Source organism: Microcaecilia unicolor, chromosome 2 (genome assembly GCF_901765095.1).
Source record: "Microcaecilia unicolor chromosome 2, aMicUni1.1, whole genome shotgun sequence".
In the NCBI taxonomy this organism is placed as follows: domain Eukaryota; kingdom Metazoa; phylum Chordata; class Amphibia; order Gymnophiona; family Siphonopidae; genus Microcaecilia; species Microcaecilia unicolor.
Window position 1 is genome coordinate 614967317 of NC_044032.1, and position 12403 is coordinate 614979719.

General features: G+C 46.9%; 1 protein-coding gene across 3 annotated transcripts in view; it reads right to left on the reverse strand.

Annotated features, from left to right (window-relative positions):
• Positions 1–234: 234 nt before the first annotated feature.
• Positions 235–12403, reverse strand: part of FAM160A1 (family with sequence similarity 160 member A1) — a 315919-nt gene continuing 303750 nt past the window's right edge. For all 3 annotated transcript variants that reach the window (XM_030191647.1, XM_030191646.1, XM_030191648.1), the window contains exons 11-12: positions 7646–7784; positions 235–846 (exon numbers count right to left, since the gene is read on the reverse strand). In XM_030191647.1, coding sequence (XP_030047507.1) covers positions 611–846; positions 7646–7784 — 375 coding nt within the window. In that variant the 3' untranslated portion in view covers positions 235–610. The remainder of the gene's footprint in view (positions 847–7645; positions 7785–12403) is intronic.

Below are 12403 nucleotides of genomic sequence, written 5' to 3' on the forward strand. Positions count from 1 at the left end.
TGCAGCAAAATAAAAATTGGTGGGCGTCCATTTTGGGGTCTGAGACCTTACCACCAGCCATTGACGTAGCAGTAAGGTCTCATGCAGGAACTGTGCGGTAATCATCTACGCACGTAGAATGACGATTACTGCCCGGTTTTTGATGTACGGCAGAAAATAAAAACTATTTTCCGGCGCGCGTAGTGGACGCACATCAAAAATGAAATTACCGCAAGGGCCAAGCGGTAGCCAGGTGATAACTCAAAATTGATGTGCCCGGGGTGCGCGTAGGCGCCTAAGCATGCTTAGTAAAAGGGACCCTCAATGTTAGAAGAGCATGTCCAGCCTCTGGCATTGAATAGTGCAGCAACCCGGAAGTAAACTGGGCACGGGCTGATGTCCTGACTTTAACTCAGTGGAGAAAGTTAGCACTGTCTTTTATATCACCGCTGCCCCCCCCCCCCCCCCCCCCCGGACCACCCCTAACAGCCGGTTTCTTAATAGCCAGTGGCACCGCCCAGGTTAAGCGTCAAAGACTATCAGCCACCAGCCAGTTAAATAAAGTTTCACCGGGCAGAAGCCTCTCCTGCCGAGTTCAACCCCGTTGAACACTGACCCCCAATTAAGTGCACTAGCAATGTGATTCTTCAAAAGAACTCAGTATTTTGCAGCACAAGATGGAATGTTCCTGTGCCAGAGCAGCCAGTTCTTTTAGAAATTCAGGGAAAAGTACAGCAGCCAGGATGCCATTTTTCAACTGCGGGGACACACCGGGAAGGGCTCTCCCTGATCTGCTTGCCAAGGGGAGCTGAACTGTCCCGGACCTCTTCTGCCCAATGCCTGGAACGCTGCTTTCCCGGACTCTGTCTGAAACACACATGAATACAAGAAATTAATATGCAAAAAAAGCATTTCACCTTAACATGCACCACAGGAAATATTGCATGCTAGATGCTCCATTTAACTATGGCTGCTCATCACTTCTAACACGAGACTAGGTGTGGATGTTGCTGCACCAATAGAGACCAGAGCCAGTCCTTGCTGACTGAACATATTCTAATCAAGGCAGCCATACAAATAGCAGGGACAGATCAAGAACAAGTGGGTGTATTTTGTTTTGCATTCATATCACATGCTATGATTATCTCAGAGGGGGAGGGGAGACATCTTAAGGTTGATAGTGAGTCAAATGCCACTTTGTAACATTTTTATACAACCAGAAAATAGTGACCACAGTCAAACAATATATTTTAAACTGTAGATAAAACAGAAATAGAGGGAAAAAAGACCTCAGACACCCAGACACAATATTACACTGTGTCTTTCCCCGGGCTCTAATATCTTTCATTGGTCAAGAATCTCTATTCCACGTTTATACATGTTCTAATTGTTGATTATTTTTCCTTTTTTTAAATTTTTTAAGGTGCTCATACATTTAGGAGTGGCCTAATAGCAGGTTGCGGAACTGAGTTTCATTCTTGCTGCTGCCTGATGGCAGTTCCCAGTCTCCACCCGCCCACCCCCATCGACAGCCCCCCTCCGTCCGCCACCGGGCTCCCTGCATTCAAATCGATTCAGCAGCACCTCACCTCCGTGTGAAAGCGCAGCGGCAGATTGCCTCCCTTCGGGCCTTCCCTCCCTGTGTCCCGCCCTCATCTGATGTAACTTCCTGTTTCCGCGAGGGCAGGACATAGGGAGGGAAGGCCCGAAGGGAGGCGATCTGCCGCTGCGCTTTGACACAGAGGTGAGGCGCTGCCGAATTGATTTGATTGCAGGGGGCCCGGTGGTGGACGGAGGGGGGCTGTGGCTGGGCGGGTGGACAATGGGGACTGTGGTGCTGGCGGCCTGAGTAGCGATTGGGGGGCAGCGGCGGCGGCCTCAGGCCCGGCTCAGTCTCTTGGCGGCCCTGGCTGAACGTGAGTCAGAAAAAGTCTGAAGTGACTGCTTGTAACTATTACAGCACAGCATAGTAGGAGAACTAGACAGTACGCCAAACTCATGAGAAATATACTCTGTTGTTTCCTTGCAATTGGCTAGGATTTCCAAAACCTTCCCAGAAGGATTAAAAGCTGGGAAAATGAACTCAACAAATGTAAAAGCATCTGAATGTAGAAAGAAAATAACATGCCAACCAGTTTTTCAAAGCCCTCTCCTGTCAGAGAAGATAGCACCCTTAAGGTTCAGTATTATCTATCTTCCGGAGAGTTGGAAAGAGTCTATGGGAATTAGTCCTGCAGCAGCTTTTCAGGATCCTGCTGCAGGACTAATTCCCCTAGATTTTTATACTAGAAGTGTGTGCGCGCGCTGTTTTGCCTCTGACGCAGCCGTCTGGTGAAACGTGGCCACGTCAGGCAAAAGTATTTCGGGTGTAATTCAAGTTCTTGCCACTCAGGGGCGTAGCCAGACACCCAATTTTGGGTGGGCCTGGGCCCAAGATGAGTGGGCAGAAGAACCCCACCCCATCCCATAGGCGATTTGGTCTCTCCTCTCATTTGCATGCCATATGGTCTCTCAAATATTCCTCCTCTCCTGCACACCTTTTAAATTTCAGATTTTCACCTGCAGTGAGGAGCAACTAACGCACACTACTCATGTAGGCCCCACATCCTTCCCACTGATGCAGCTTCCTGTTTCCGCATAGGCGGGAATACGTCAGAGGGAAGGCTGTGGGGCCGGTGTAAGCAGTATGTATCAGTCGCTGCTTCCTGCAGGTGAAGATCTGCTATTTATAAGGTTTGCAGGAGGGACAGTTGTTGGGAGTTTTCAGCTTGGGAATCTCTGCCAGCCACATCATAGGTATGCTGCGACTGGTGGGCCTGAGCTCAAAGTGGGTGGGCCTGGGCCCACCCAAGCCCACCCTTGGCTACACCACTGTTGCCACTACTTCCAATGTGTACTGGTCTGTTGTTTGTTCGGCTGTGCTTGCATCGCAGGTCTTATGCCTCTCTTGTTCATCTCTGCCTGGATTGTGCCAGGGCAGTCAGAGCCAACAATCAGCCAGCTCACTCAGTGTGGTTTCAGTGGGCAATAGCTTTTCCAGCCCCTTTAAAGAACACTGAATCAATCAGCCCCTTGGTAAATAAAGCACATTATCTTGTATTAACCTGAATTTAGTACATAGGGTATAAGTTTGTGCTGAGTTTTATTCCAAACCAGAAAATAACTCATAAATCACACAGAAGGGGGGGATGGGGGGGGGACAGAAAACAACTGCACTGGAAAAATACAACACACAGAAAAAATAGTCTGTTAACTTTACATTGTCCAACTCTTCACAGAGTCAGACGAAGTCACATTTCAAGGTTTCTTGGGTAGCTGCAGGAATATTAGGCTCTCTGGAGCTTCTGTTATAGGCCTCAATCCCTCTAGAGCCCACCTCAAAACCTCTTTGATCCCCTTTACCCCTAGAACAATAGAATCGCATGCCTGGAGCTGCCTGGCAGAGGCGCAGCTAAGTGGGGTGCCAGGGAAGCAACCACTCCCCCAAATGGACTTCGGACGGCACCTATTTTTCAGGCAGTCTGTCGCATCTACACAGTGTGTGAGCACACCTTTCCGCTCCCCCTGGCGTGACAATCTGGCTACGCTTCTTCTTCCTGGATAACTCCTCGGAGTTCCCACGATTGTTCATTTTTTTGATCTTTTTCATTGTCCATTTTTTCTGTTTTCAGGAGCAAAGTCATTGACCCCCTGATTCTATAAAGGTCGTCACAAATTGGGCGCACAAATTTAGGTGCGGCTCCGATTTGTGCACGTAATTTAATAGAACAAGTCAATTAGTGCCAATAATTGGCTTTTTACCAACCAATTATTTACACTAATCAGATGTAATTGGGACTAAAGTGCATAAATTTAGAGTGGTTCAAAAAAGGGGGCATGGAAACAGGAGGGTCATGGGCGTTTTGGGGTGGAATGAGGGCGTGGTTTTACAGAATATGGGTGCTTCTTGCATAATTTATGCATAAGTATTTGCACCATGTTTTCACTACTGCAAATGGCGGTGCCTAAATTTATGCACAACCTCTCCGCTTAAGTGATAATTCTGTAAACTGCGCCAAACTTTAGGCGTGGCACTTTAGGCATGGCTTTTAGAATACCGCTTTAAGCGGGTATTTTTCGGCACCAATTTTTTTAGGCACCATATATAGAATCTGGCCCTGAGTGCGCACTTTTTTGAAAGAGGGTGCACTGTTTGGAAAAAGGGTGGACTCATTCTGAAAGAGTATGCACTCCTTTCCTGAGAGTGTGTGCATGTGTAGTATTCACACAAGTGGAATGGTTTGCACATGCACAGTGACGTACTGTAATATCAGGAAACATGTGTGCACTGTTTCAAAAATAGTGCACCCTTTTCATAAGAGGCAAGGAGTGGAGGAGTGGCCTAGTGGTTCAAATCCCACTGCTGCTCCTTGTGATCTTGGGCAAATCACTTAACCCTCCATTGCCTCAGGTACAAAGTTAGATTGTGAGCCCTCCTGGGACAGAGAAATATCCAGAGTACCTGAATGTAACTCACCTTGAGCTACTACTGAAAAAGGTGTGAGCAAAATCCAAATAAATTATTTGAGATTCTGTTGCTACTATCTGAGATTTTACATGGAATGTTGCTATTCCACTAGCAACATTCCATGTACAAGCCTGCCCTTGCAGATCAGCAACACGGCTGTGCAGGCTTCTGTTTCTGTGAGTCTGACGTCCTGCAGACTCACAGAAACAGAAGCCTGCGTGGCTACATTGCTGATCTGCAAGGGCAGGCTTCTACACGGAATGTTGCTAGTGGAGGAGTAGCCTAGTGGTTAGTGCAGTGGAACATCGAACGTTGCTACTATTTGAGATTCTACATGGAATGTTGCTATTATTGGTAATTCCACATGGAATGTTGCTATTATTGGTGATTCTACATGGAATGTTGCTGAGTGGAGGAGTGGCCTAGTGGTTAGAGCACCGGTCTTGCAATCCAGAGGTGGCTGGTTCAAATCCACTGCTGTTCCTTGTCATCTTGGGCAAGTCACTTAACCCTCTGTTGCCTCAGGTACAAACTTAGATTGTGAGCCCTCCTGGGACAGAGAAATATCCAGAGTACCTGAATGTAACTCACCTTGAGCTACTACTGAAAAAGGTGTCAGCAAAATGCAAATAAATAAATAATGCTCATCTTCCAATGTGGTATATATCATTCAATGTAAAAAGTGTGACAAAGGGTGCTATATTGGAGAAACAAGCCATAGTAACATAGTAGATGATGGCAGAAAAAGACCTGCACGGTCCATCCAGTCTGCCCAACAAGATAAACTTATATGTATTACTTTCAGGCTTATTTTCGAAAGAGAAAGACGCCCATATTTTGACCCAAATCGGGAGATGGGCGCCTTTCTCTCATGGGCGCCCAAATCGGTATAATCGAAAGCCGATTTTGGGCGCCTCCAACTGCAGTCTGTCGCGGTAACGGCCAAAGTTGATGGGGGCGTGTCGGAGGCATGGTGAAGGCGGGACTGGGGCGTGTTTATCGGCCGAGGAGAGATGGGCGCGCTCGGCCGATAATGGAAAAAAGAAGGGCGCCAAAAGCAAGAATTTGGGTCACTTTTTCTGGACCCTTTTTTTTCACGAACAAGTCCCCAAAAAGTGCCCCAACTGCCAGGATGACCACCGGAAGGAATCAGGGATGTCCTCCCCTGACTCCCCCAGTGGTCACTAACCCCCTCCCACCCCAAAAAAACAACTTAAAAAACTTTTTTTGCCAGCCTGTATGCTAGCCTCAAATGTCATACCCAGCTCCATCACAGCAGTTGTATGCAGGTCCCTGGAGCAGTTGTTAGTGGGTGCAGTGGACTTCAGGCAGGTGGACCCAGGCCCATCCCCCCTACCTGTTATACTTGTGCTGGTAAATGGGAGCCCTCCAAACCGCCCCCAAAACCCACTGTACCCACATCTAGGTGCCCCCTTCAGCCAAAAGTGCTATGGTAATGGTGTAGAGTTCTGGGGAGTGGGTTTTGGGGGGGATTTGGGGGGCTCAGCACCCAAAGTAAGGGAGCTATGGACTTGGGAGGTATTTTAAAATTTTTTTTAATTGTTACAAGTGCCCCCTAGGGTGCCCGGTTGGTGTCCTGGCATGTGAGGGGGACCAGTGCACTACGAATCCTGGCCCCTCCCACGACCAAATGCCTTGGATTTATTCATTTTTGAGCTGGGCGCCTTCGGTTTCCATTATTGCTGAAAACTGATACCGTCCAGCTCAAATCCGATGCATTTGCCCGGCACCAACCGTATTATCGAAACAAAAGATGGACGCCCATCTTTTTCGAAAATACGGTCTGGCCCGCCCCTTCACAGACCCGTCCTCGGAGATAGTCGCCCATGGAGATGGGCGTCCGCATTCGATTATGCCCCTCTTTGTGTGTATACCTTACCTTGATTTGTATCTGCCATTTTCAGGGCACAGACCGTAGAAGTCTGCCCAGCACTAGCCCCGCCTCCCACCACCGGCTCTGCCACCCAATCTCGGTTAAGCTTCTGAGGATCCATTCCTTCTCAACAGGATTCCTTTATGTTTTATCCCACGCATGTTTCAATTCCGTTACTGTTTTCATCTCCACCACCTCCCACGGGAGGGCATTCCAAGTATCCACCACTCTCTCCGTGAAAAAATACTTCCTGACATTTTTCTTGAGTCTGCCCCCCCTTCAACCTCTAGTTCTAGCCAGATGTTAAAGAAGAGATTTAATTTACATAGACATCATATGAAAAAATGCCAGCACCAACCAGGATGTCACCTCTGTGGGGCAGCACTTTATAAAACCAGAATACTGTATCAATCATTTTATGGTGAGAATACTAAAAGGAAACTATGACAATCCAGGAACATAAGACCTTTGAAGTCAAAATGATTAAATATTTTGACACCCACCAGACAGGACTGAACAAAGATCTGGTTTTTCTACCCCATTATAAACCATAAAATTCTACTGCTTTGTCACCCTCTTATCTACCATCCCTTCTAAAGCTAATCAAATACTGTATTAAGTTAGTCCAATAAAAAAGGTATCATCTTATTTTCTTTTCTACGTTTTGTTTTTATTTCTATTTATTACCTTTAAAAGTGGACTAACATGGCTACCACATCACTTAACTCAACATGTAATTAAACTTTGGACTTTTAAACATAAGCCATTATTAAGATGGACTTGGGGAAAATCCACTGCTTATTTCTAGGATAAACAGCATAAAATGTATTGTACTGTTTTGGGATCTTGCCAGGTGTTTGTAACCTGGATTGGCCACTGTTGGAAACAGGATGCTGGGCTTGATGGACCTTTGGTCTGTCTCAGTATGGCATCACTTACTACTACTACTTATCATTTCTATAGCGCTACTAGATGCATGCAGCGCTGTACACTTGAACATGAAGAGACAGTCACTGCTCGACAGAGCTTATTATATTCTTATGTGCAAATTTCTATAGACAACTATTGAAAATTAGTTTCTTTTACCAAAAGAACCTTAACTTTGATTAAAACAGGTCTTGAAATTCAAGTTCCACAAATTAAGTTTACATTACGATGTTAATAATTATCGATTAGTAGCATTATTCTTGGAAAACAGTACAAGCTCCAGGTGCACACCTGTATTTACCGAGTGCCCCGTTATCTTCTGTACAGTTAATGTTTACCTTTGGTTAATAATTCTGGCCGAGCATCAGACATATCTACTCGGGAAAGTAAGTACTGCTGGCCTTGCACAAGAAGATCAGCAAAGTCTTTCTCGCTGGATGCAAACTCTTCAATTTTGTTCTTCACAGATGCCAGCACCTAAAAGATGTTTTTAAAAAAATATATAAATTTTGTATATTATTACGATTTACAAAACAGTGCTTGGAAAGCCCAAAATTCAAGGCATTATCCAAAAAAGTAAAGTGGGCTTGTGGTCCTTACCTACTCTCATGGGGGCCTTTTTACTATGTCACGGCAAAATCAAGGCTCAGAACATCCTAACGCGGGATTTTCCCAAGCACTAAGCCCAGATTTACTGCGGCAGTATATTATGGATTTTTTCCAATTTGCTTTTTGCAGGTCCTGCTCTAATTTTTTCCATTAGCAGGTTCGATTAGCAAAACATAGCATGGGAGCACTTACCGACTCCTATGTTATCCAGTGAGCGCATACTAATTTGAACGTGCTAGCTGGATAACACTTTCATGCCCATTCCCCGCCCATGGCGCATATTTCCCCATTCCCCTGAAAGCATTCTTAAAAGATATATAGCGCACGATTAGCACCCGCAGACTGCAAATTACCAGAAAATACTTTAGTGCATTTTGTGGTAAATCTTTTTGTACCACATTAAGGGATCCTTTTACTAAGCCATGGTAAAAAGTGGCCTGCGGCAGTGCGAGCACGTCCTTTGGGGGGCGTGCTGGCCCATTTTTTACCATGTCTAGGAAAAAGGGCCTTTTTTTAAGGGGCTGGAAAATGGACGTGTGCTAAAATTAAAACCAGCGTGCCTCCATTTTCAGCCTGAGACCCTACCGCCACCCACTGACCTAGCGTTAAGGTCTCATGCGCTACCCGTGTTGTAAGCATGCAACTTGCGTCAACTGCTGTTTACCGCTGGGTAAGCAGTTCACGGTAGAAAACAGATAATTATTTGGGGATTCGGCGCACGCCAACTTCAGAATTACTGCCCAGCTCACGTGATAGCCAGGCAGTAATGTCAATTTTACATGTACCGTACACGTGTAGGCCCTTTCGCAGCTTAGTAAAAGAGCCCCTAATTGCAAAATGGCAAGGACAAATCAAGATCAGGTATACACATGAAGCATCACATACCATATGTAATGAATTTAACTTGTTGGGCAGACTGGATGGACCATACAGGTCTTTATCTGCCGTCATCTAGTATGTTAATGCTTAATGTGGTATAGTTAAAAGGACCCATTATCTAAGACCCCAATGCTCAGAAGCAAATGCAGGTGGCTAGAGGACATTAGCGCTGCACTAGCCCCCGCATTTGCTTGTACAGAATGCTGAGAGCCGGCGAGCATGTGAACCCACAAGTTCACCGGCTCCCAGCGCACTGAGCATGCAAATGCATGCTAATCAGGTCTCTCCCTACTCTTCCTCAATGCTCAGCCGACAGCGTGGCAATCAAGGGTGTTCTTGCCACCGTCAACCCTATGCCAGTTCAGAGCTGGCGTTAGGGTTGTGTCAAGCAGTGGGGAGGAATGGGGAGACCGGTATTGCTGGCGGCCAAGTCGGGCTCCCTTGGGTCTACAGATGACTGTCTTCCTGTAGAGGAGAGAGGAGGAGCAAGCCCTGAACTGATGAGGCTTTCAAAGCCAAAACAATGGCTGCACTTCATCACTTGAGCTGAGGTCTCCGCTTCTGTGCATTTACCCCCAACCTAAGTCACAGGTCTGCCTTCGCAAGTTGTATTAAGCGGATGTGTAATTGCTGTCTCTGCACAGCTAACCGGGCAAAGACAGGACTGACTTTTTCGTAGTCCTACATGCTTGCTCAGCATTGGCACTGAATATTGCTGATGCCCACATTCCTTCCAGGTCCTTCCCAACTCCTCAACTATTATTTTTTCACTTACCAAAAATGTTCTTTATAACTTTAAAAAACAAGTATTTTATAATAAGAAGAGCACAGACCAAGATGCAAAGTCAAAGTCAGCCTGATTACTTGGTATTTACTACTACTCAGGGACGTATCTGCGTGGGGCCACAGGGGCCTGGGCCCCCGCAGATTTCGCCCTGGACCCCCCTTCCAGTTGGACGGAGTCTGACGTCGCAGCACGTTGTATGTGCAGGACGTCAACGTGCTGCGACGTCAGACTCCGTCCAACTGGAAGGATGCAGCTTTCACAGCACGAGGATGAAGAACTTAAACAAGACCTCAGCTGGGCTGGCAGGGGTTGGGGTCCCCCACCAGCTGAAGTAATATTTTTAAAAACCGGCAGGAGGAAGCGGACCTCGGGGGTAGGTGACGGCGGTAGGCGGGGAAAGGGTTGACGGCGGTAGGCGGGGGAGGGTTAACGGCGGTAGGGGGGGAGGGGTGACGCGGTAGGGGGGTGGCGGCCAGGGGGGGGCTATAATGTGCCCCCTCACTCTAGCCCCTGCCCCCCCCCTACCGCCGAACCTCAGATACGCCCCTGCTACTACTACTGTTAATCATTTCTGTAGCACTACTTTGAGAGGTTTCTATCCATTGATGGAGTGTGTTAGATTATAACTGGCCATCGATGGGTTATTATTTAGTTCTTATTTGTATCTTATTTGTGCTACTCTGCTATTACTTTATATTTTGTTTATGGTATTGTAAACCTTGCCTGTCGTCGTATTTATTGTAAGCCACATTGAACTCGAGTATGTTCAGGATATTGTGGGGTATAGATGTCAAAATAAATACATAAAATAAAATATAAACAGATGAGTTGATGTGGCTCTATTTCTAACCCACATAACCTACTGATTTATAGCGCGTAGCAGCCTTTTTTTGTGGGCACTGCCTGAAATAGCCAGGATCCACCTTCAGAGACCGCTGAGTACTGAGAATTCATTGCAGTGTCTGAAATATGAATTTTGCAATGGGCGACAGGCGTGCTGTGAGGCCCTAGGTGATCGATCACTCACAAATATTATTCTGTATGCTGAGTTTTATTCCAAACCAGAAAATCTTTACTGAAGGAAAAAAAATAATCCAGCACTGGAAAAATACAACCCATACAAGAATCAGTCTATTAATTTTACTTAGTCCAGTTTTTCAGAGAGATACAGTTGGGAGAGTCCACTGAATTTTTCCGTGCACAGTTAACCTTGGGCCACATTGTGTCCAGTTATTGTGTGTGTGTGTGTGTGTGTGTGTGGGTGTGTGTGTGGGGGGTGGTGTTGAAATAGAAGGAGAAGGAGCTTTATCAAGTTTTGCTATTTGGGAAGGGTTGGTTGGATGAAATGATGAAAGGGTGGGGGTTGTGAGTTCTGTAATAAGGACAGGCTGTGGGTAGTTTGTGGTAATTAAAAGAAAGAGACTTGTAAGCTGAGGAAACTGTAGCTGGCTCCACACTTTCTTTTTTTTCTTAGCTCTCTACGCCCTTGTTTTTCAGGTTAATTGATACTTACTTCAAGGTTAGATTCATTGCCCTTAATCAAGTCCTTTACAAACAATTAATGCATAGGTTTGAAAGATGTCGAATGCACTGTCAGTACACGAATGCACTGACTTCTCATTACATCCAGCAGCATGAATATACTAGACAGTACTACCTTGTGAAACTTCTATTTTTATTTACAATGGCTAATTCCCTGCTTACTGTTTTGGGATCTTGCCAGGTTCTTGTAACCTGGATTGGCCACTGTTGGAAACAGGATACTGGGCTTGATAGACCTTCGGTCTGTCCCAGCATGGCAATACTTATGTTCTTATGTTTGACACTAAATTTGTGACATGGAATTTGAATGGCGTTAAGCATCCTGTCAAAAGAAAAAAGAATTATGCTTGCCCTTAAAAAATTACAGGCTAAAATGGGTTTCCTGAAAGAAGTCCATCTACAAGACCTTACCCATCTAGTAAAAGATCCCTTGTGGAACTCAGAATCCTTCTGCTCCCCCCAGCCCTTAGGAAAAAAGGTCATGTGGCTATATTATTTCATAGAGATATAAATGTGGCGGTCAAGAAGGCAGGTGGCTCCTGTTAACAAGTTCAAATACATAATACAGAATTAATTTTACTAAGTGGTCCTTTTACCAACTGTGGGTGAGAGGGCCCTGTGCTAGCAGCAGGGGCTGTTTTTCCTGCACGCAGTGGCGTAGGAAGGGGGGGGCGGTGGGGCGGTCCGCCCCGGGTGCACGCCGCTGGGGGGGTGTCATCTCCGTTGGTTCCTTGCTCCCTCTGCCCCGGAACAGGTTACTTCCTGTTCCGGGGCAGAGAGAGCAAGGAACCAATGGAGCCGACGCAGCTCCCAGCGACGTGAACTCGGGGACAGATCGGCCCTCCCGCCCGCCCGCCCCTCGCTTCTAAAGTAAGTAAGTAAGAAAGAAAGAAAGAAAGAATGCGCTCTGGGGGGGGGGGGAGGGTGCGTGCCAGAGGGGGGGTGCGCGCCAAGGGGGGGCGCCGTGCTGCACCCAGGGGGGGGGGGCGCAGCGGCGACCCACCCCGGGTGTCAGCCACCCTCGCTACGGCACTGCCTGCACGCCAGGGCCCTTTTGACCGCAGTGGGTAAAAAGACCCCAGGCCCACATGGCCATACGGTAAGAGAACTGTTAATGCATGGCAATGCGATGGGGAGCCCTTACCGCCACCCACTGAGATGGCAATAAGGGCTCCTGCACTAACCCGGTGGTTACTGGGCAGTGCATGACGATGCCCTATTACTGCCGGGTTACCACCATGCAAGCCATTTTCCCCCGGAAATGTCACACACTTGTGGC